General features: G+C 39.2%; 2 protein-coding genes and 1 pseudogene across 2 annotated transcripts; all 3 read right to left on the bottom strand.

Annotated features, from left to right (window-relative positions):
• Positions 1–12,345: 12,345 nt before the first annotated feature.
• LOC126787470 (receptor-like protein EIX2) lies at positions 12,346–14,730 on the bottom strand. The gene has a single exon (XM_050513350.1). It carries the CDS (start codon positions 14,728–14,730, stop codon positions 12,346–12,348), a length of 2,385 nt encoding a protein of 794 aa, XP_050369307.1.
• Positions 14,731–15,869: 1,139 nt separating this feature from the next.
• Positions 15,870–17,082, bottom strand: LOC126787469 (vacuolar-sorting receptor 1-like; annotated as a pseudogene).
• Positions 17,083–18,869: 1,787 nt separating this feature from the next.
• Positions 18,870–23,378, bottom strand: LOC126788886 (SMR domain-containing protein At5g58720). The gene is made up of 11 exons (XM_050514900.1): positions 22,495–23,378; positions 22,340–22,365; positions 22,115–22,231; positions 21,730–21,803; positions 20,833–21,065; positions 20,339–20,415; positions 20,214–20,270; positions 19,926–19,993; positions 19,731–19,837; positions 19,549–19,619; positions 18,870–19,313 (listed from the first exon to the last, which is right to left on the bottom strand). Exons 1-11 carry the CDS (start codon positions 23,147–23,149, stop codon positions 19,182–19,184), a joined length of 1,617 nt encoding a protein of 538 aa, XP_050370857.1. The 5' UTR covers positions 23,150–23,378; the 3' UTR covers positions 18,870–19,181.
• Between the last annotated feature and the right edge of the window lie 2,136 nt (positions 23,379–25,514).

The following is a 25,514-nucleotide window of genomic DNA, read 5'->3' as shown; positions in this document are numbered from 1 at the left end:
ATTGATCTTATTACACAATAATCATCTATATATACACATATAAAGTGTTCTCCACTACATTCTCCACTACATATTTCACTACCCGTGATTTCCTCTACTATTTCTCCGTTCACCTACTACTCTCCACTCACACTCCCCTTCAAGTTGGCGCATACATATCAACTATGCCCAACTTGCCAAGTGAGTCATAAAAAGCTTTTTTAGATACTCTTTTTGTGAGCATATCGGCAAGTGGTTCTTCTGTAGGAATGATAGATCGTTTTGTTAAAATGTCTATAATAAACCCTGTAAAACATCATCGTTAGTATAGAATAAGCAGGGATCGTTCTTTCCGAAGAATTGAAGGGAACTCTAAACTTTTAGTGTTAACAAATAATGGGGGGTTTGAGATTGATTATTAGCTACTAAAATAAAACCTAAATTACTATTTACATGATCGACTTCTTTTTAATAAACTTAAACCAAATTTACCATTACACCACATAATTACAAGTTCGAACATATCATGCATTCTAATTCGACCAATTACATAATTTTTAGACACCAATACAATTAGAGCCTTAGCAGATTATCTAATCACGCAAGATTTCAATTAACATTTAGATTGACTTAGAGCCTAATCTAAATTTGCATGCAATCGAATTCAATAACACTTAGAGTAGAAATCAAACAAGATTGCATTTAAGCACCAAATCTTTGTTGGAGACATGTTTCATGTGTGGCGTCACCCACCATGGTTTCACATGCAAATTTCCAGAATTTTTACCACTTTTAATCAACACAAACCGAACCTACTTAGGGCATGATTTGATTTGTGTTAATATGGTTGATGAATCTAGCACTCAAACATAATCTTAGGAATTGCATCCAACAACTAAATTCATATGCACATATCTGAAAATTATCTAAAAGTATGAGAACGATGATTAGAACACAACATTAGAAATACAAACTCATTAATTATAAGAACATAGATTCGGCATAGTCTCAAAAAAATATCAAATACAATTTGAAAATTCTAAAACAAATACAAAACCAATATTTCCACATAAATAACAACTTACAATCTTCATAGACAAAGAATTGTAGATTAACACAAATAGACGAAGCCATGGAGATGAGTTGCGAGAATTACACGTTGTAGGAACTTTGGAGGTGTGTCTTCAATAATGAAACTCAGTTGAGATGATGATAGTTTTGGGGTGGACGGCTTGGCTAATTTGTGAGGGAAATTTATGGTGGTGTTTTAGTAGAGTTTTGGCTCTTGAATGCTAATGAGAAGTGATAATATTTGAGAGATGAAGCCATGTATATATAGAGGAAAGATGAAGGGTTTGAAATTGCTTCTTTCTTCCTATAAACATGCCATGCTTTAATCCCTAAAACATGTCATGTTTTATTCCCTAAAACATGCCATGTTTTATGCCTTTAATGATCATCTTCTATTTAATTGTTGCATGACTTGGCTCCATCTTTTTTTCTTTAATTATCTCTTCAATCCAATCTGAAAATAAGAAAATAAAATCATAAGTAAGAGATAATTAGTTTCAAAACCTAACAAGGATTCCTAGTCAAACTAGGACTCTGAACCAATTATGCGTTTTTAACTCATGTAAGCACAAAAATATAGGGGTGGACAAACTGACCCGAAAACCGAAAAAAACCGGACCCGAACCCAAACCGAATCCGAACAAACCGAAATCCGAATCAAACCGAACCGAAAATTAAAAAACCGAACCGAACCGATTCTATTTGGGTTGGGTTTTGGGTTCAGTCCCTTAGAAACCGAACCGACCCGAACAACCCGAAGTCAATGGTCAACGTTACAAAACGACATCATTTTGTCATATTTATAATTTTACATTATTATTATTTTTTTAATAAAAAAAATAGTGTGGTCGGTCTCACAGCCGCACATAATTTCTAACCTAATTGGCCTAATGTATAAGATGCGCATTATTTAGCCGTCTTGCTTCCTTCATAATGCGATAGTTTTATTTTAAATCTAATATAAATGTTATGATACATTAGTTGACACTTAGGAAATCGCCAACTCTAATTCGAAATATGATCGATCGACACCAGCAGATGTGATTGGTATATATATTTAAGGACCCCGTAAAAATTTCATCTGTTTTGAACATGGTTTGACCGTTCGTACCTACGGTTAACTAAAAAAGAGGCGTTTTCACATATTAAAACCCTATTTACCGGGGCTTTGCCAAATATATTTCTTTAGTGCGACCGCGCATGATAGATAAAAAAAAATTATGTGATTTCAGATATGCAAACGGCTTTCGGCGTTCGCATATTTGTAATAGGTCCTCCCTTATGGCATAATAGTGGTGTTTTCGATTTACCTAAAATTCTGACGGTTAAATGAGGTCCGAATTGGATGAAATTTTTATAGGGTCACTAAATATATATACCGATTACATCGGCTGGTGTCGATCGATCCCTAGAAGTTTCATTCATATAGTCGCTTCATAACGCGATAGTTTTATTTTAAACCTAATATAAAGGTTATGATACATTAGTTGACACTTAGGTGATCGTCAACTCTAATTCGAAATATGGTCGATCGACACCAGCAGATGTGATTGGTATATATATTTAGGGACCCCGTAAAAATTTCGTCCATTTTGGACATGGTTTGACTGTTCGTACCTATGGTTAACTAAAAAAGAGGCGTTTTCACATATTGAAACCCCATTGACCGGGGCTTTGCCAAATATATTTCTTTAGTGCAACCGCGCATGATAAGTAACAAAAATTAGGTGATTTCATATATGCAAATGGCTTTCGGCGTTCACATATTTGTAATAGGTCCTCCCTTATGGCATAATAGTGATGTTTTCGATTTACCAAGAATTCCGACGGTTAAATGAGGTCCGAATTGGATGAAATTTTTATAGGGTCACTAAATATATATAACGATCACATCGGCTGGTATCGATCGATCCCTAGAAATTTCCTTCATATAGTCGCTTCATAATGCGATAGTTTTATTTTAAACCTAATATAAAGGTTATGATACATTAGTTGACACTTAGGTGATCGTCAACTCTAATTCGAAATATGGTCGATCGACACCAGCAGATGTGATTGGTATATATATTTAGGGACCCTGTAAAAATTTCATCCATTTTGGACATGGTTTGACCGTTCGTACCTACGGTCAACCAAAAAAGAGGCGTTTTCACATAATAAAACCTCATTGACCGGGGCTTTGCCAAATAGATTTCTTCAGTGCGACCCCGCATGATAAGTAACAAAAATTAGGTGATTTCAGATATGCAAACGGCTTTCGGCGTTCGCATATTTGTAATAGGTCCTCCCTTATGGCATGATAGTGATGTTTTCGATTTACCAAAAATTCCGACGGTTAAATGAGGTCCGAATTGGATGAAATTTTTATAGGATCACTAAATATATATAACGATCACATCGGCTGGTATCGATCGATCCCTAGAAGTTTCCTTCATATAGTCGCTTCATAATGCGATAGTTTTATTTTAAACCTAATATAAAGGTTATGATACATTAGTTGACACTTAGGTGATCGTCAACTCTAATTCGAAATATGGTCGATCGACACCAGCAGATGTGATCAGTATATATATTTAGGAAATCCGTAAAAATTTCGTCCAATTTGGATATTGATTGATCGTCCATACTTATGGTCAAGAAAAAAGGCGTTTTGACATTAAAATCCTCATTGACCGGGGCTTTGCCAAATGTAATTTTTTGGTGCGACCGCACACAATCGGTGACAAAAATTAGGTGATTTCATATATGCAAACGACTTTTAGTGTTCGCATATTGGTAATGGGTCTTCCCTTATGACATAATAGTGTTGTTTTCGGGTAAAAACCCATCGGGCTTGCGGGCTTCGGCGAGCTTTTCAGATCCACGGGCTAAATGATGAGGCATAAGTCAATTAGGTATGAAATAATCATTAGACTATTAGTTTTTCATCTTTATGTTAAATTTTATACTTTTAAAATTAATATATAATATTATGTATTTTACATACGGGTAAAACCGAAAAAAAACCCGAACCGAACCGAACCGTACGGGTTGGGTTGGGTTGTGGGTCACAGTCTCTAAAATAGAAAAACCGAACCGAACCGAACCGAATTTAAAATTTGGGTTGGGTTATGGGTTTTGTCCAAACCCGAACCGAATGGACCCGTGTCCACCCCTACAAAAATACATCTAATATCGCTCACGACTCTTACTACGACTCAATGACTCAATAGTACAACAATAAGGGCTAAGCAAAGTACAAATTGAGGTAAAAACATGTTAAGAACGTCGCACAAAATGCTCCTATCAAGGAACAAAAGGAAAACTGATGATCTTCGCGTCTAGCTTCTCCTTTATAAAGTGACGATCAACCTCCAGATGTTTTGTACGATCATGTTGTACAGGATTCTGTGAAATATCAATAGATGCCTTGTTGTCACAGTACAGCTGCATAGCACATTTAGGTTTAATACTCAAATCTTGTAGCAAGTTTCTAAGCCATAACAATTCGCATACTCCTTGAGCCATACCTATGTACTCTGCTTCAGCACTAGATCGAGCTACCACATTTTGTTTCTTACTCTTCCATGTAACAAGATTACCCCCAACAAAGGCAAAGTACCCCCAATAAATAAATCAGACGTCCAACTAGCCTCTGGTAACGAGTTTTGTCAGTCGGCAGTTGATCTGGATACTCTACTAACCGATGGTTTTGCTCAATAGGAGTATCAATGGGACTGCAATCCAACATACTTATTTCTGTTAGTAGATCAATGATGTACTTCCTCTAACACAGATATATACCATCATTTCCCTGGGCTACCTCAATGCCCAAGAAGTACTTGAGTGTACCTAAGTCCTTCATCTCAAACTCTGTGGCTAGCTTTTTTTGTAATCTATCCACCTCAACAGTATCATTCCCAGTAACTACCATATCATCAATATATATAATTAGGGCTGTTACCTTCTCTTGTTGATGTTTGAGAAATAATGTGTGGTCTGAATTACTCTGTCTGTAGCCAATTTTCCTCATACATTGTGAGAATCTTCCAAACCAAGCACGAGGTGATTGTTTAAGACCATACAAATATTTTCTCAATCTGCATACAAAATCACTCGGAGAAGCGATCATATATCCGGGTGGAAGATCCATGTACACTTCCTCTGTAAGTTCTTCATGAAGGAATGCATTCTTAACATCAAACTATCTAAGTGGCCAGTTTAAGCTAGCAGCAAAAGAGAGTAATATCCGAATAGTGTTTATTTTTGCAACACGTGCGAATGTTTCATCATAGTCTATGCCATATGTCTGAGTGAATCCTTTTACTATTAGGCGTGCTTTATATCGGCTCACTGTCTCATCTGGATTATGTTTTACTGTAAACACCCAGCGACATCCCACAGTCTTCTTGCCATGTGGTGTAGATACAAGCTCCCAAGTATTGTTCGTTTGCAATTCTTCCATCTCTTCTTCCATTGCTTTTCTCCATTTTGGATCTCTCAATGGATCCTACACTTTGTTAGGTACTGATACAGTAGATATTTGATTCACAAATGATTCATATGACTTAGACAATCTTTTGGTAGACATAAAATTTGCTACAGGATACTTAGCTTTAGCCTGAAGGGTAGGTTCATATTTTTTCGTTGGCTGACCCCGAGTAGACCTATTTGGCAATACATATTGTCTACTATTATCCTCACTAGTATTAGCCCCAATAGAATGACTAACCTCAGATGAGTGAGGTTATGTACCAGGAGGATCTTATGTACTAGGAGAGCATTGGTCAGGGGTAATACGGGAGACATGAGGGGTAGTTGTGTTGTCATCTTCTGGAGTGACTATACCAGAATCATCCTGTAGTTCCTGTGAGGCTGACACATTGGTAATCTCAACGGAACCTGTCACTGGCTCACTAGGCTCCCCCTCTTCATGATACAACTCTTCAAAATAAGAATTCTCCCCCTGAAGAGCAGTATCAGAAGAGGTAAAATAGCTCATATCTTCAAAGAAAGTAACATCCATAGTGACATAGTACTTCCTGGTATGGGGATGATAGCATCAATATCCTTTCTGATGGCCTCCATACCCAACAAACACACATTTAACTGCCCGGGCATCCAACTTAGACCGCTGATGATGTGGAAGATGGATAAAAGCAACACAATCGAAAACACGGGCATGAAGATTATGAAAATAGGGTAATGAGACATGAGAAGCAAGTACCTCATATGGAACCTTCCCGTGAAGGACACGAGAGGGAAGACGATTAATGAGGTGGGCGGAAGTGATGACAGCATCACCCCAAAGATATGTAGGCATATGTGCACTAAAAAGAATACACCGAGCCATATCAAGTAAATGACAATTTTTCCTTTCAGAAACCCTATTTTGCTCAGGTGTGTAAGGACACGTTGTTTGATGAACAATCCCGTGTGTGTGAAAGAACTCTTGAAAGACACGATTCACATATTCCCCTCCCCCCGTTATCAGAACGAAGAACCCTAATAGTGGCATTGTATTGTGTTTTAACAGTGGAATGAAAGGCTTGAAAAGCTGAAAAAACCTCATCTTTAGTTTTGAGAAGAACAATCCATGAAAGACGAGTGCAATCATCAATAAATGAAACATAATACTGCATCCCAGATACAGTAGGAGCTTTGGAGGGTCTCCAAACATCAGAATGAATTAATTCAAAAGGAAGAATACGTTTGGGAGAAGTACTAGGGGAATAAGTAGATCTATGACTTTTTCCCAAAACACACGTCTCACAACGTAAAAGAGACTCATCGACACGGATAAACAAAGTAGGCATATATTGTTTCATAACACGAAAAGATGGATGCCCTAAGTGACGATGCCATAACCAAACTTCACTTAGCTTGTCAGAAGTGGAGATTAAAGCGGTCCGAGATTGTGCTCCTGGTTTTGCCCCGGCATATGTCTGATCCAGATGAAACAACCGGCCCCTCAGATACCCCCGACCAACCAACTCCCCGGTGAGAAGATCCTGAAATATCACATACATAGGAAAAAATGTCATAGAGCACTTAGCGTCAGTGTTTAATTGGGGAACATAGAGCAAATGATGAGATAAAGCGGTTACATATAGCACATTGTGAAGCTCTATGGTGGGAGTAATATGAACTGACCCTTTCCCTAAGACGGGAAATGCCTCACCATTAGCATTAGTAACATAGGGTACAGGTGGAGGAGACAATACGGTAAAATAAGATTTGTCATAAGTCATAGGATCAGATGCACCAGAATCAATAATCCATGTATCAAAACCAACAAAGTTAGAAATATTCAAAGCCATACCAATTTTACCACGACGAACTATGGATGCAGTAGGTAGAGCGCCTCACGCTGTATGATGATCATGCCCAACCACACCATAGATGTTAGGTTCCCGGACTAACTGAATAGCTGCTTTCGCTTTGGGACGATAATTAGGCCTCTTGGGCCTAAGGTGTGGATACAATTTCCAACAGGTCAGATGAGCATGGTTAGTATCATGACAATAAGAGCAAGGAGGGCGGGGCAAATTCCCTAAGCCTGGTGGTGGTCCTTGTTGATGAAGAGTTGCTGAAGTAGCTTGCGGAAGGGGTGGTGTTGGGGATCGAGCATGAATAGTAAGGCTGGAAACTGCGACGGGTGTGGGAAGAAGACTCTCCTGTTGCGATTCATCCTTACGGATATATGTGAAAGCGGTGAGGAGACTAGGAGGTTCGGTCTTTCGGAGCAATTCTCCTTTCGCACTATTATGCTTCGCATCAAGACCTTTCAGGAAATAGTGAACTCGTTCAAGCTCCTTCTCCTCGTGGTACCAAATAAGATCCTCGTGATTCTTGATCATGCAAGGACGATTTACATCAATTTCAGCCCAAATATTTTTTAGTTTTGTGAAATAGTGCGACACTGGTTGTCCATCCTGTTGGATTGCCAAAGCTGTGCACATTAACTCATGAACTTGAATGAAATCAGAGTCATTAGTATATAAACCTTCTAATGTCTCCCAGATCGCATGTACAGTGTTACATGCCTCCACCAAATCAACGATCTTGTCATTCATAGCTTTCCACAAAACTGACATGACAAGACCATCATCGTCGTCCCACTTAGTATAGGCAACAATGTCATCAGTACTTGGAGCTTTAGTGATTCCGGTAACATGGCCCATTTTGTGCATTCCTCGAATATGAGCTGCCATAATTCGCTTCCATTTCGGAAATTGGTCACATTGAGTTTAGCGTCCCCAAAAGAACCGCTATCAGAAATCTTGACAGATACTTCAAATTTCGGAACCATAGAACCCTCTGCTTCATCTCCAGAACCCATGAAATCGAAATATGATAAGAAAAAACTGACAAGAATCGGTTGTGGGTGCACTTGCACTGTCGGTGCACCTGCACTGACAACAGAATTGCAGGAGGCCCGGGTCGGGTCGGAAACCCGGGTCGGGTCGGCGAACCGGGTCGGGTATTTGGGCCGGGCTGTGTGGAAATGGGCCGGAGCGGGTCGGTTTGAATCGAGCCGGAGCGGGGCGGGGCGGAGAGAATCACCGAAAGAAAGAGGACGAGAATCCGGAGAGCAACGGAGACGTTGGTGGTGATGGAGACGGTGACGGCAGCGTCGGAGGGCAGCGGCGACGTGGATGGAGCGGCGGTGACGTCAGGCAGCAGCGGAGACAGCTGAGGAGGGCAGGAGCAACAGTGGCAACGTCGGAGCAGAAACGACGACGTTGCACTGGTGACGTCGAGATCGCGTGAGGGCCGGCGGAGGGAAGCAGCTAGGGGTGGACACGGGTCCATTCGGTTCGGTTTTGGACAAAACCCATAACCCAACCCAAATTTTAAATTCGGTTCGGTTCGGTTCGGTTTTTCTATTTTAGAGACTGTGACCCACAACCCAACCCAACCCGTACGGTTCGGTTCGGTTCGGTTTTTTTTCGGTTTTACCCGTATGTAAAATACGTAATATTATATATTAATTTTAAAAGTACAAAATTTAACATAAAGATGAAAAACTAATAGTCTAATGATTATTTCATACCTAATTGACTTATGCCTCATCATTTAGCCCGTGGATCTGAAAAGCTCGTCGAGGCCCGCAAGCCCGATGGGTTTTTACCTGAAAACAACACTATTATGTCATAAGGGAAGACTCATTACCAATATGCGAACACTAAAAGTCGTTTGCATATATGAAATCACCTAATTTTTGTCACCGATTGTGTGCGGTCGCACCAAAAAATTCCATTTGGCAAAGCCCCGGTCAATGAGGATTTTAATGTCAAAACGCCTTTTTTCTTGACCATAAGTATGGACGATCAATCAATATCCAAATCGGACGAAATTTTTATGGGTTACCTAAATATATATACTGATCACATCTTCTGGTGTCGATCGACCATATTTCGAACTGGAGTTATCGATTGCTGAAGTGTCCACTAATGTATCATACCTTTATATTAGATTTATAATAAAACTATCGCATTATGAAGCGACTATATGAAGTAAACTTTTAGGGATCGATCGACACCATCCGATGTGATCAGTATATATATTTAGTGACCATGTAAAAATTTCATCCAATTCGGACCTTGTTTGACCGTCAGAATTTCCGGTAAACTGAAAACACCACTAATTTGTCCTAAAGGAGAATCCATTACAAAGATGCGAGCGCCGAAAGCCGTTTGCATATCTGAAGTCACCTAATTTTTGTTACTTATCATGCGGGGTCGCATTGAAGAAATCTATTTAGCAAAGCTCCGGTCAATGAGGTTTTATTATATGAAAACGCCTCTTTTTTGGTTGACCGTAGGTACAAACGGTCAAACCATGTCCAAAATGGACGAAATTTTTACGGGGTCCCTAAATACATATACCAATCACATCTGCTAGTGTCGATCGACCATATTTCGAATTAGAGTTGACGATCACCTAAATGTCAACTAATGTATCATAACCTTTATATTAGGTTTAAAATAAAACTATCGCATTATGAAGCGACTATATGAAGGAAACTTCTAGGGATCGATCGACACCAGCCGATGTGATCGTTATATATATTTAGTGACCCTATAAAAATTTCATCCAATTCGGACCTCATTTAACCGTCACAATTTTTAGTAAATCGAAAACACCACTATTATGCCATAAGGGAGGACCTATTACAAATATGCGAACGCCGAAAGCCATTTGCATATCTGAAATCACCTAATTTTTGTTACTTATCATGCGCGGTCGCACTAAAGAAATATATTTGGTAAAGCCCCGGTCAATGGGGTTTCAATATGTGAAAACGCCTCTTTTTTAGTTGACCGTAGTTACGAACGGTCAAACCATGTCCAAAATGGATAAAATTTTTACGGGGTCCCTAAATATATATACCAATCACATCTGCTGGTGTCGATCGACCATATTTCGAATTAGAGTTGACGATCACCTAAGTGTCAACTAATGTATCATAACTTTTATATTAGGTTTAAAATAAAACTATCGCATTATGAAGTGACTATATGAATGAAACTTCTAGGGATCGATCGACACCAGCCGATGTAATCGGTATATATATTTAGTGACCCTATAAAAATTTCATCCAATTCGGACCTCATTTAACCGTTAGAATTTTTGGTAAATCGAAAACACCACTATTATGCCATAAGGGAGGACCTATTACAAATATGCGAACGCCGAAAGCCGTTTGCATATCTGAAATCACTTAATTTTTGTTATCTATCATGCGCGGTCGCACTAAAGAAATATATTTCGCAAATCCCCGGTTAATAGGGTTTCAATATGTGAAAACGCATCTTTTTTAGTTAACCGTAGTTACGAACGGTCAAACCATGTCCAAAACGGACGAAATTTTTACGGGGTCCCTAAATATATATACCAATCACATCTGCTGGTGTCGATCGACCATATTTCGAATTAGAGTTAACGATCACCTAAGTGTCAACTAATGTATCATAACCTTTATATTAGGTTTAAAATAAAACTATCGCATTATGAAGCGACTATATGAAGGAAACTTCTAGGGATCGATCGACACCAGCCGATGTAATCGGTATATATATTTAGTGACCCTATAAAAATTTCATCTAATTCGGACCTCATTTAACCGTTAGAATTTTTGGTAAATCGAAAACACCACTATTATGCCATAAGGGAGGACCTATTACAAATATGCGAACGCCGAAAGCCGTTTGCATATCTGAAATCACTTAATTTTTGTTATCTATCATGCGCGGTCGCACTAAAGAAATATATTTCGTAAAGCCCCGGTCAATAGGGTTTCAATATGTGAAAACACATCTTTTTTAGTTAACCTTAGTTACGAACGGTCAAACCATGTCCAAAACGGACGAAATTTTTACGGAGTCCCTAAATATATATACCAATCACATCTGCTGGTGTCGATCGATCATATTTCGAATTAGAGTTGGCGATTTCCTAAGTGTCAACTAATGTATCATAACATTTATATTAGGTTTAAAATAAAACTATCGCATTATGAAGGAAGCAAGACGGCTAAATAATGCGCCTCTTATACATTAGGTCAATTAGGTTATAAATTATGTGCGACTGTGAGGCCGACCACACTATTTTTTTATTAAAAAAAATAATAATGTAAAATTATAAATATGACAAAATGATGTCGTTTTGTAACGTTGACCATTGACTTCGGGTTGTTCGGGTCGGTTCGGTTTCTAAGGGACTGAACCCAAAACCCAACCCAAATAGAATCGGTTCGGTTCGGTTTTTTTATTTTCGGTTCGGTTTGATTCGGGTTTCGGTTTGTTCGGATTCGGTTTGGGTTCGGGTCCGGTTTTTTTCGGTTTTCGGGTCAGTTTGTCCACCCCTAGAAGCAGCGATGTCGACGGGAAACTCCGGAGAGGAGCAGAAGCGGTGACGTCGTCTGGTGGACAGACGAACACAGCGGAGCCGGACGAACACGTCGACGACTCGGAGGGCAGCAGCAACCGTGCAGGGGTGGAAGCGAAGTGAAAAACGTCGGAAAGTTGCGGTGACGTCGACGTGCAGAGCCGGAGCCGGTTGGAAGCGGGAGAAGACAGCGGCGGCGACGTCGACTGTGCTCGGGAGAAAAAACCCAGAAAAAGCAGAGCAAGAACAAGGAAAAAAAAACAGGCTCTGATGCCAAGAGGAAATTAATCTTGCTTATTGATCTTATTACACAATAATCATCTATATATACACATATAAAGTGTTCTCCACTACATTCTCCACTACATATTCCACTACCCGTGATTTCTTCCACTATTTCTCCGTTCACCTACTACTCTCCACTCACAATAAGTTGTTATTCGACAAGTCCAAGAAACCAAGACGATATATCTGAGCAAGGCTTGTAGGGATTCTTCCAAATAAATGGTTTCTTGATAAATCGAGGGAATCTAACAACTGCAACTTCCCAATTTGAGGAGGCATCTGACCTGTTAGATAGTTTCTTGATAGATTCAGAGAGACCAATCCAATAAGATCAGTGATTTGACGAGGAATCTCCCCATCTAATTTGTTGCTTGAGAAATCAATGCTCTTTACAAGTCCCAATGTGCTTTTGTACTCTGACATTCTTCCTTTCCATGTTAAAGATGCCTCATCTTTGTAATCCACAAGAGAACGTGTTGTTTCTACATAGAAGCTTCTACGGTGTGTGATGCTTGGGTCAAAACTTCCTTCTTGAGCCGAAGTAGTCAGATTGTTCAGACATTGAGGTATAGCGCCAGACAAGTAGTTCCTAGACAAATCAAAAAGTTGAATGTCTTTCAGATGGCATAATTCCAAAGGCATGCTTCCACTAAATTGATTAGATCGAAGAATCAGGATAGCTAACTTTGAAAAGCTTCTTCCGAACCATTCAGGTATCATTCCTGTGATCCTATTTTCTCCAATATCAAAAACTTTCAAGTTCGTATAATTCTTCAAGGATGAAGGCAGTTCTCCCACAATATTGTTCTTACCAAGCTTGAATGTTTCAAGAGAAGCTAGAAAACCGATTGAAGTAGGAATTTTTCCAGAAAAGGAATTGTTACTCAAGTCAAGAATGACTAGATTATCTAAATGCTTCCAACAATTTGGAAGTTCTCCAGAAAAAGAATTGCCTGAAAGATCAAGAAATGTCATATTCCTGTTATTGCTTGTACACAAGAAAGAGATCCTCCCTGAAAGTTTATTATTGGACAAATCCAAAGATGCCACTTCTGGTGGTAGTGAGTGAAGTGGCCCTTTCAATTGGTTTGAACTCAAATTCAGATAACGATAACTTCCTACTTGGTCACGAGAGATTTTCATAAAGCTATTTTGAAACCAGCTTGGAATGACTTCAGAAATACCAGCATCAGAAAGATCAAGGTCATAAAAGCTTCTCCGAGATGTTCGAAGCCAATTTGGGAAATGTGGCCCGACTTTGCAAGACTTCAATCCAATTGTGCCAAGTCGAAAAGGAGGAAGCCAATTAGAACGAATGTTCAAAGACAATGAATTGTAAGATAAATCCAAATGCCGCAGTTTGGAGAGTTTTGAGAAATGAGCTTCTGTCATCACTCCTGTCAAAGAGTTTAAACTAACATCCAAAGCTCTCAAGTTGGACAAGGAACCTAATATTTCAGGTATTCTTCCAGTCAGTTGATTGCCAAAGAGATTTAGTGATCTTAATGAGTTCCGAGCACAGCCAAATAATACTCGAGTAAACTCAGGAAACTCTTCACTGTGATTGTTTAGTGAAAGGTCCAACGATTGCAAACTACATAACTGGCCAAATGATTTTGGAAGTTGTCCTTCTATTGAATTAAAAACAAGACTTAGATGCACAAGAGATCGCAGGTTGCCAAAAACATCAGGAATTGAACCACTTAATTGGTTGGCAGAAAGGTCAACAGAAGCAAGGCTTGTATTGTAGGTTGACAACCAATGGAATATTGAAAAGTCGAGATGGTTACCAGAGAGATCAACTGAAGAAAAAGATTTAGAACTGTTTGTATGAGAAAGAGATGAAAAAATTGGCATAGGGAGATCACAGTATGATAATGTCAAATGCTGTAGTTTAGGGAGCCTATCTACTACTTTTGTCCAATCTAAAACCTTACTGAGATTCACCATTTCTTGGTAAAGAGATGTTAAAGAAGAAAGATGAGAGAGCCAATTGAGGTTTTTGGGATTAGTAAAGTAATTGTATCCAAGATCAAGAATTTGCAACTGTGTAAGGTTTCCAAGCTGATATGGTATTTCACCACCAAAATTACAGCTAGAGAGGTGGAGAAATCTTAAATTGCTTAAAGAACCAATAGACTTTGGGATTTGGCTATGGCTGAAGTCATTGAAACTGAGGTCCAAATATTCCAAATGCTGCAACTCAAAAAGTTTAGGACTAATCTTACCTTGCGGAGGTAAAAATGGGGAACGGGAAAAAAGAGCAAGCTCAGTAACATGTCCAGTTTGTTTGCTACAATAGACTCCTTTCCATTTGCAACAATCTGTTGATCCGTTGCTTCCCCAAGAAGAAAGATAATGATTGTCCATGAGACCTTGTTTCACTGCAAGTAGAGCTTGCCTTTCCTTTTCTAGGCACCTGATATTAGTAACACGCTTAAAACCAAAAGCAAATCCAAGGGGATGCATTTGCAGCAAAAGCACCAGAAGTGGATAAAAGAGCTTGGAGCACATCAAGTCCATGTTGTTAAACAAAGGAACAAAACACAGAAAAGGAACAGGATATATGTGCATCCAAAAATGCAAGAAAAATTACTAGAGTTCTCAAATTAAAAGAAGCATTAACAAATTTTATGTTACTTGATATACGTCTTAGTCGAGTGTAGTTGTGATGAACTTTCGTAGCAATGCTGACTTCCAAGGCAAGTATTTTCTATTGCATTAGTCAAGTATTGACTTGGACAAGTTAAGAATATTTACTTTGCAATTGATCGGGTAATAGTTTAGTTTCTTTGTTTTTGGATTTGAAAGTATTTTAATTAAGGAATTGAATGTGAGTTGTGACTAGTGACTTGTGACTACCTAGTGCTGCAGATTAGCATGTCTGGACAGTCTGGTTTACTTCAATCAGTTCAATGCGACTTTCTGTTCATGTACCTCTTCTTAGTAGATCTGCATTATTTTCGTTTGTTTCGTCACGCATGAGATGTTCTAGCCAAATATAAAATTACATTGAGAGTTTGAAATTGCGAGTTCAGAATGTCTGCCTTGACTGTTTCCTTTGATTGTGAATACTGATATATACGACCTATATGGGTCCATATAATATGAATGAATCAAATTAAGCCAAACTAGCTCTGTACATTTCCTACTCCAGGTAGCCAAATAAATTATGCCACAAGCTAACTAGGGGAATTTACTACGCCACGAGATACTGCACTAGTAAATTGCATGCGGTAGCTTTAGGTAGTGTATAACTCATCTGTAGAGACCAATGCAAGCCATAGCTGTTTACTGCAGATGACATTGTTCTCTGATTACTTTATAGGAAATTACAAATCCCAAATGTAATTACCATAGGTTTAGGCCGGGGAACTTTACCGATTCCAAGCAGCCCACCAGGTTCTGTTGTGCCCGCATCGCTATAATCATGCAATAGTTTTCGTCTGCGTTGTAATTAGCAACAAAGGATTTTATGTAAATTTTTTTACTTCTTAAGAATAGATATCCTAGATATTCTGACTCATACGAAATAAAAAAGTTAAACCTTGCAGTGCCAATCAGTACTGTACATTAAGTATTTTATGTTTTCCGATACTAAAGTAACATTAATGACAAAATACAATAATTGTTCATTAACATATACTAAACAGTTAACATATTCAACCATTTCCGAGACTAAATAACAAAATACATATTTCATTTGCATCAAGTAACCACGACAAGTCTTTTGAGTTTTGACACAGATAAACATCAAGTAACTCATGCTTAACACGCTCATCAAGATGAGGAAGAGCCCTCTGTCCAGTCTAGATTAATGTTGACCATCTCCCCATCAGATAGAGCTTTTATAATGCTATCCCCCAGTGATTTGCTGATAAAGGCAAAGGGAATTGCAATTTTCTTCACATAATCAGCATCTGCATTTCCTGAGGCTGTCTCCATGGTAAACAATGGCTCAGTCATGTCATCTGCAACAAGAATAGCGGCCACTCCACCATTCTGTGCATTCCAACCCTTCAACATGAAGTAACAATCTGCCAGGACATTTACGGTCATTAATGAGAACACAAAGAATCCATACAGTCTAACAGAAGGTCTCAATCAAAACCTGTTGTTAATGTGCAGGTAGAAACTAACTAATGCTTCAAAAAGGTAACTGAGAGTCATCTCTTTACATATCCATATATTTCCGCATAACAAGCGCGGCCAATCAAAGTTTACACCTAGATATCTATTCTTCCATCAAAAACTCTGATGAACTATGTGGGCAATTCATAATTGACCAAATTACTGGACAACAGCAAGCATGGTTCATCAGTCCAGTAACGAGTTTTAATAATAGGCATAGGAATTAGATACAGACCACTAGCATAGAACACCAAAATGCAGAACTGGTTATGACATCTTAAGTTCTCAACTTCATGAAAATCACTTATGACCAATAACACCCATCAATATTTACATAAATCTATAAACAAGCTGACAGCCCAAGTTCAAACCTATTAAGTCACAATTTATGAACCTAGATGTGAGAGTGAAAAGGCTCACTTCCTCGATCGGCAAGAAGAAAGGTAGGTAATCCACCAGGCTTGGATTTGAATGACATCTCAGAATCTTCAAAACTCTTGCATGCCTTCTGATTAATTTTGGGATAAAACACAGTCCCGACCAAGGTCCCTCTACACTGAGGGGCCCCGAAATTCCCAATTGCACATTCATAAACACCCTTCAACGAGTTTGGGGAAGTCACTTTCAAGCAGTTCTTCTCCACCACAAACCTCCCCACAGAAGACCCACATACCAAAAACCAAACCAACACTAACAATCCAGTCTTTTCCTTCATCTTAAACGCTGTCACTGAGTCTCTGAGAGGCCCAGATCAGATCGAGAAGCCAGAAACTCCGATCGCAACAATTTAAAGCAGCAAAGTTCGAAACTTTAAAAATCTACTTATTCCTTCAAAATAAATTCAACTTATAGGAAGAGCAGCCTATAACATAATATATGTCTTAGTCGAGTGTATTTGTGATGAACTTTCGTAGCAATACTGACTTCCCAGCAAGTATTTTCTGTTGCATAGTCAAGTATTGACTTGGCAAAGTTAAGAATATTTAGTTTGGAATTGATCGGGTAATAGTATAGTTTCTTTGTTTTTGCCTTTTTGGATTTGAAAGAAGTTTAATCAAGTGAATGTGAGTTGTGAGTTGTGACTACCTGGTGCTGCAGATTACCATGTCTAATTTACTTCAAGGCGATTTCTGTTCATGTAACTCATCCTAGTCTGTATTCTTTTTCCTTTGTTTCGTCATGCATGAATTGTTCTTTCTTACCTTGAGAGTTTAAGATTTCGAGTTCAGACATTCAGACTTTGACTGATTCTTTTGGTTGTGACTACTGATACAATCGCAAGTCCATATAATGTGAATGGATCATGTCTAGCTTTATGCATTTCCAACTTCCGATTGCTAAGGCACGAGTTACTCCTCCGGCCGTTAGCAGCATTAGTAAAGCTACATGCCGTAGCTTTGGGTAGTGTACGACTCATGTTTAGAGGCAAGGAAAGACCATGCAGGGATTGCAGGCCATTGGCTGCTGTTTACTACACAACATTGTTTTCTGTTATTCCTTGATAGAAATTTACAAGTCCCAAATCTTAATACCATAAGTCAGGAGAAGTTTTCCGATTCCAAGCAGGATACTATATTTTTCTGTTTTGCCCACATTGCTATAATTATGCAGTAGTGCAATTTTCCTCTGCATTGCAATAAGTGGTAACTGCTTTTCGTTTCCTGACATATCATTGGCGTCTAATGATTGCAATTTTGTTACCTAATATTGGTCATGTCCAGAGTTTCTCCAGCAATATTATTTTCACTGTCCCGAGATGGCAAGCAGGAGTACCCAGGCGATTACATTAGAGTAGCGTCTACCAAGCAGGTATTTTTAGTGTCATCAGAAAACATCTTTTCGCAATTTTGCTAGCGCTTGTCGTTGCAAATCCTTGCATAATATGAGCTTTGCCTGCACTTCTGCCCGATTAATCTCAATTGCTCAGGAGCTAATACACAAAATAGTACTGAATCATTCTTAATTAGTCAAAAACTACCAAATGTGGTTGCAAAGAAAACCTTGTTACATTAAATTTCATCCACTTCGTAAATTCAGCTTTCTAGTTTCTACTTGCTCCCATAATTATTGTCATCTAGTTTCGGAAAAGCGACCCTCTGAACATATAGGACTGTGTAGATCCTCGGTGACATTTGCAGCATGCAGCAAAGGTCGCTGCTAGCTTCGGAGGATGATATGCAATACAGGCATGATCCCCAGAACAGGTTCGAAGGGTTCGGCAATACAAGCTTTGAGCCTTTGACAGTTGGTTTTGACTTTTGAGACCTGACTTCTATATTACCGCTGTCTTCTAAAGGAACTGTAATCTCCAGCAGGTGAAGACCCATGCTTTAAAATTCCGTAGTTCATGAAGAATGCGCACTGCTCTCATCTGGTTATATTTGTCATGTTCATGAGCTGTAGTCTCAAACGAGACTTGTTAACTGAATATAACACATTTGTTTGATTTTAATTTTCTTGTTATACTCCCTCTTCTTGAACAGTTGAACCTGTAAGAAAAGGAAAAGTAACAAACGACCGAACTAATGGTGTATGCATATGATGGCCTGTCAGTTGTTAAATACGAAGATAAATTACACTTTATTTCTCAAGTATATACACGCTCCATACAGTACAAAGAGCATCTTGAGATGTGTCTAGTATCTTTAGCTTTCAAAAGAGGGTTTCAAGTAAATCTGGACCTATGGAGAGAGATGAATATGGACATCTAAAACCTGGCCTCGAATTTTACACACAATCACTATACTAATAGTACTCTATGACAACAGAACCTGAGGAGGGTTTACCAATCCCTAGCGACTGACAATGAAGACCAACCTGAGGGTTCTACAGACTAGTTTATGTTATACAACTAACTCATCATCACTCTCGGAATCCATAAAGTTGAATTCTGTGTGTGAACCAAGCTTTATTAAGACAACCCCTCGATTCTCTTCAGACCATGATATACCTTCGTTTTCAACAAGCTCTATGACCTGCATAACCCAAACAAGTGTGCGGTAAACATACTAAGCTTAAGTCACAACAAAAAAGAATATTCATACATAGATTAACACCAGAACTAATAAATTATGCCTATGGCATGATCAAAGAATAAATAAATAAACAAACAATCTATCTGCACATGTTGAAGATTACCAATATCCAGGCCTTCGAAACCTACTTTTTCCAATAGAAAATTCATGCAATAGGAAAGACTAAAACCCATACCGATTGTTTTAGCTTTGACTTTCCCAGACCATGAGACCCACATCCAGTGATGACCCTGAGGAATTGAACCGCTGAACCAGAGCAACACGAGTGATTAAATTGACAGTACCTTTCAAAATCCCACAAACAGAAGTTTCAAGGGAAATTTCCAGGAGGAAGAGGGGAAAACGAAGGATGCTCACATTGTGTGTATGTTCCAAATAGAAGATGGACTTTTAATAGCTTCATTGCTGGTTTGACGTGCTGCCCATGCAAATCAATGGTTATCACATTTTCTATGTCCTTGTTTCTGCAGAATACAACAATCTTAGTTTCACTATCTATATATAGATAAAAAGAATAGGTGATAAGGATGAATTATATAGCTTTGCACTAACCTAGCTTTAAAGATTTCCTTGCTTGCCTTTTCATCAGCCTTCTGTGCCATTTTAGTCTGTACCCTCCCCTAGTCAAATGTAAGATGGAAGTCAGTTGATAGCTTAACTTGAATTAGATTATATTTAAAAAGTGAGTGCCTTAGCCCACTAGACAACACTCGAATGGCATAGCGGTCATAAATTACCAATTGATGCTTTACAAGCAACCGACACAATATGATAAGGATGTCTTAAAGTATAGCATCACAAACAAAAGAATGAAAACACTAAAAATGTTTATACACAGACCTGCTCAGAAAGATAACCTGCATGCTCTCGTGATCCCTTTGAATATGCTATAGCAGCCTGAGAAAATTGCACCCACATCAGTAAATAAAATAGTAAATAAAAAGAATGAGCTATAACCACATTACCTTCTGATAGGAAGACTTCACCGAATCCCAGTGCTGCCTTGAAGTTTTCCTAAATGCATGATATTCATCTCCTGCAGCTACATGGAAAATGAAAGTTATAAAGACAATGAGAAGAGCTCATGGGAAACCAGCAAAAAAGTAATAAAAAAAATACAAATTGAAGAGAAGAGAAGAATACAACATATTGGTTCTTATCAAATCTATCAAACTGAAATTGGAACCAGATCTAAAGTTATAAGTAATAGAAGGATTTGGTGGTCCCGATATATAATCAGTTAATATAAGCCAATATCAAATCAAATTTTTTGACTTATTTTACACATTAGATATATGACTTTGAGTAACTTGAATCGTGTGTACATTGAAAAGTCCTACAATCACAGAAAAGGTGCTTTGATGATTCAATAAGTGTTCTAACATCTAAGACCTTACAAAAGCAGTAGGACAAGATAAGAAGCATGTACAATAAGTATTGTGGGGTTTAAGTTCAATACCCAAAGAGTCTTGTTTTGTTTGCCCAGTGCTTGATGTGCAACCATCAACTTCAGGTCCTAATGACTGCAACTTACTCACTACATTCTTCCAGTTCATAGCTTTTGGTTCATATTCAGGAGGCTTAGAGATTTTAAACAAAGATTCCAACACCTTTTGTGGGAGATTTGATTCGTTACTACTTGGGCTTGTGGGAGGATGAGCCTCTGAACTAGCAAGAACGTCCGCATAATTCCTAAAATGAAGGAATGTTTGTAAGATGAAGGTCTAGACCAAACATTAACATAGTATGGAATCAAATGAAATGTAACATAGGAGCCGAAATAAGCTTTTATTCATGTCTTTACATATAAACAGTATATGAATACCATCAACCAGAAGGAGCACAGAACTTTAAACTTCTCATGAACATCTAAATTGAACCACATGTATATTGAAAAAAGTTAGTCAATTATGGCAATTGATTTACAAATACCACAAATACAACACACGAGAAAAAAAAATCATTATAACAAGGTGCAGCGAATTTACAGGCTCAGCAAGGAAATATGAACATGGACTTGCTGTGAGTGTTTAACTCTGCGGTGTCCATACAATGTACAATTTTTTATATTCCATATTCAATAAACTATTAACAAGTTCTAAACTGAATTTCACTGATGGATGATTAGCTAATTTTCCTAAAACTAGCAAAAATTAACAAGACGCAAGTCAAAAGTGAAGGGAGAGCAGAAACTCCCAGAAGTACTGATCAAGTGAAATAATACTCATAGATGAAGCAGTTCTGGAGGAATAACATACAACATAAAAAGTTGAATGAAATGATCAAGTACTTCAAGGGAAAAAGAAAAAAGAAGTTAAATATAAAAGAGAAAAAAAATCAGATTCAAGTAATTTACCGGCAAGTGTATCCCGAATACCATATATTATCTTCTGATGAATGTGAAGTACAATCAGATGCCCTATCTGTCAGCTGTCAAAACAATGTGTAATAAATATATAGAACTGTAGCACCAATCCACATAATACATATATATTCTCAAATTTTCAGATGGCCAAATTATGTATAAATGTAATTGATAAGCCAGCAGGTACGGAATATTATGCAGCTAAAGGCAAACACTGCCTGTGTGTTGTCAAACACTGTAATAGCATCTACACGGTGATGGCAAAACAAACACTGCATGTGTGTGTGCATCTAGGCCAGATACATTACCTATTGAACCGCGCCTAAGAGATAACAAGGTGTCGCACAAAACCAAACAAGGAAATTACAGTACTTACAGAGTCAAACTGTCTGGTGGGATATCCACCATCTTCCTTATAAACCAAACCATAGTCGGAAGCAAAACTGGAGTGTTGAGATGTGGACGCAGATACCTCAAGTAAGATATCCAAGGCCTGGAAAAGCATATAAAATAGCACTAGATTACATCAACAACACACAGTTCCAACTACTGGACTGTTCAACTGATAATAACAATTCCCATCTTACAGTGCTCTCTGTACCTTTTCAACATCATACCCACACTGACCTGCAAAACCAACGCAAACATCATAAATTACAAACTATCTCCAAATCATTGCAACATCACACATTACATTTAGTACATTTTCATTCGAAATGCGAAATAACAATAAGGATAAACGACAGCTCTACTTACAAAGCACATCTCTAATAACCGCCATATTGATCTCGGAGTCATCACCAAGCATTGAGCACAGAAACTGTTCAGCCTCCTCTTCACTGGCAGCATCTTCAATCTTCGAACCAGCGGGCTTCGTCATCCTTGACCTCACATACTCCTTCCCCAGCACATTCGAAACCGTTCCGGCCGACGCAATCGCCTTCTTCTGCTTATTCCTACACCTCTCACTCCTTAAGTTCTGATCACAACCCGACTCGAACCCCTCCGACGAGCCCGACCCGGAGCTCGAGCCAGTTTCGAATCCAGACACGCCGCAGGACGACGAGCTCATGAACAGATAGTCGGAGCCTGTATCGGAACAGGAAGCTCCGCCGGACGTGGAGCTAGTGAACTGATCATCAGTGCAGGAAGCGCCGCCGGAGGTGGAGCTAGTAAACGGCTCGTCGGAGGCGTCGGCCATAGACTCGACCAAAATCTGGGCAGCCTTGTCAGGATCGCCGTTGGCTTCGCGAAGCGCCGAGACGGCGTCGCTGACGGAGACAGACGAGAAAGCCTCCGTCAGCGCGGCCACGGCCTTCTTCTCGGCGCCGTCCTTAGGGACGGCTGCGGCTGGCGTCGGATCCGCCGGGGAGCTGCTCTTCTTCCTCCTCCTCCTCGTCTGCTTCTTCATCGTGAAATAGCGAAGCCGACGGAAATGAAAACGATGACGGAAACCAAAACCCTAGGTGGTTGATGAGAGAGAGAGAGAGAGAGGATTAGGGTTTCTGAGAATTGGGGGAGAGGGGTGGATCAGATCAGAAACCCTAAATTGGAGAAGGAAGGGTGGATGAGATGGAGAATTTGAGAAGGGGGGGTAGGCTAATTTGGGGAATTCCGAAAATAAAAGGAGGAGGTGGTGATCGTGGTTGGGGAATGGTTGTGATCGATTCATATCTGTTTTGGATTTTGTGGTCTCCCGAACCAAAAATGATAGTGAATGGACTACACGCGCTCTTTATGGGGCGTGGGCAACCCAGAAAGCCTAAATCGTTTGCTGATTGGCCTTCTTTGTCGGCACGCGTCGCAGTGTAAACGATCGGTTTATCATTCCTGACCTTTTGACTTACCACTTCTCTTGTTTGGATTTTTTTTTCTTTTCTTTGGTGAAATTTATCTATGCTTGGCTAAATAGGAAAACAGAAGCAGACCAATAAGAAAAATAAAAGGAATATCATCCACAAAAAATGACAAGAATTTCATATTGTTCCGGAAAAATTAATATTTTATTCTTGTGTGTATCTTAGTCTTATTAGGTTTCCTGTTAGAGATTGATTCGCATCTCTGTAATAGATTAGAATTCTGAATCTTACGGGATTGTGGTTATGTAATGTCTATATATAGGTCTCATTATCAATCAATAAACAGTTACGTTTTGTTCCATTACGTTGTTATTATTCTCGTTTCGTTACTCCTCAAACACGTTATCATGCACTTTGTTCTAAAGTGTCTGAGCAATAAGGCCACTACCAAAAAACAATTCAACCTTGGTCCTAAATCATTTTCCTCCGGCAACATCTTTTTCTTGGCTTCACCGGAAAATTACATCAATTTCCGGAAAATAGTTGTCGGAACAAGAAAAAAAAAACCCAAAAGATTCAATTGATAAGGGCACCCAGTAATTTGATCTGGGCACCCCATCATCTTCCTTGGCTGCGTCGGTCGACTCTGTCGGCGACATCTGCTGCTCCAATCCCGGCGTCGCGTTTCCCCTCTTGTTTCTACCTTTCAATCCAATTGACGACTGTTTTTTTATCCTCCTGAGCCGCTAATGTCGTCCTCCGTCGTTTCCCTGCAGACGGCGACCCATCAGTGCAGACCCCGTGCCGTCGCTGCCCCGTCTCGACATCATCCCTGACGCGTCGATAAAACCGATGGCAATGAATGAGCCACGGGCAGCTATCTAACCAATTCAATCAAAATGGCGCAACCATCGCCGACGTTCTTAACCCCAAACCGGCCTATTCTGGTCTGCTCCGACAACAACCCAGCGCTCTCCGGCTGGCCAACACTATTCGACCCGGATTTTGCAGGATCCGACATGTGTCGGCGGTCCCCAGATCTGACCCAGCCCAGAAGCCTTTTGGGCCTCAGACTCTACCGAGCCCAAGAAGCCTATTTGGTTTTTCAACTCTTTTCTCTCTCCTTCTCTTTTTCCTATTTATTTATTTAATCGTTTATTTGCATGTTTTAGTTTTCTAACTATGTTTCATGTGCTTGCATAGGAAAAGTGATCACTCGTCGTACTATGGTGATGACATTCATGCCGAGATGGAGGATACTTTTGTCATCTACATGCGATTTCGATCATATCCTCACAAGATTTTTATGTCAACGGACGAAGATCGAAAATGAATTCATTAAGCAACTTTTCTGCACGAAGATCGATTTGCAGAGCAATTTAATTATATGCGGTCTATTTGGCAGACCAACAAGTATGTTTTTCTTAAAATTGGTGCTTTTGAACATATATATATATATATAATTATAAATTATCGGGCGCTATTAGCTTTCTTCATGTCTCTTTTCTGGCTTTTCTTATAACGTCGATGAGATCAAAGAGGGATATGATTCCCCTCTTGGTCGATGTTTTCCGTGTGACTATCCTGGGGGAGTCACGTTATTATTTAAAGGGAAGAAATTGATTTCGTGTGGTCGCCTGAGTGCACCGCTGTTTTGGGTGCGATCATAAGTGTAGAACGAGAATCTGAAAACCAATAAGAGAATGCAGACACGTGTACAAATAAATGTAATTTATTGAATATCAAGCGCGGGGTTACAATTTTTGGGAACTCCTCTGATTCTATCTCCGTATATGACTTGGCTCAAGGGTGACGTGCACTTGATCTTGAGAATTTGAGTTTGATTTGGATTTGGATTTGACGAAGAACGAGCGATTTGGCCGCTTGATGATTCTTCGTGGACTTGAGGTTGGATTTGGATTTGATGAAGAACGAGCGATTTGACCGCTTGATGATTCTTCGTGGATTTTATGATCT

The sequence above is a fragment of the Argentina anserina genome, chromosome 3, assembly GCF_933775445.1.
Source record: "Argentina anserina chromosome 3, drPotAnse1.1, whole genome shotgun sequence".
NCBI lineage: Eukaryota > Viridiplantae > Streptophyta > Magnoliopsida > Rosales > Rosaceae > Argentina > Argentina anserina.
This window is presented reverse-complemented; position numbering and strand designations above follow the sequence as displayed.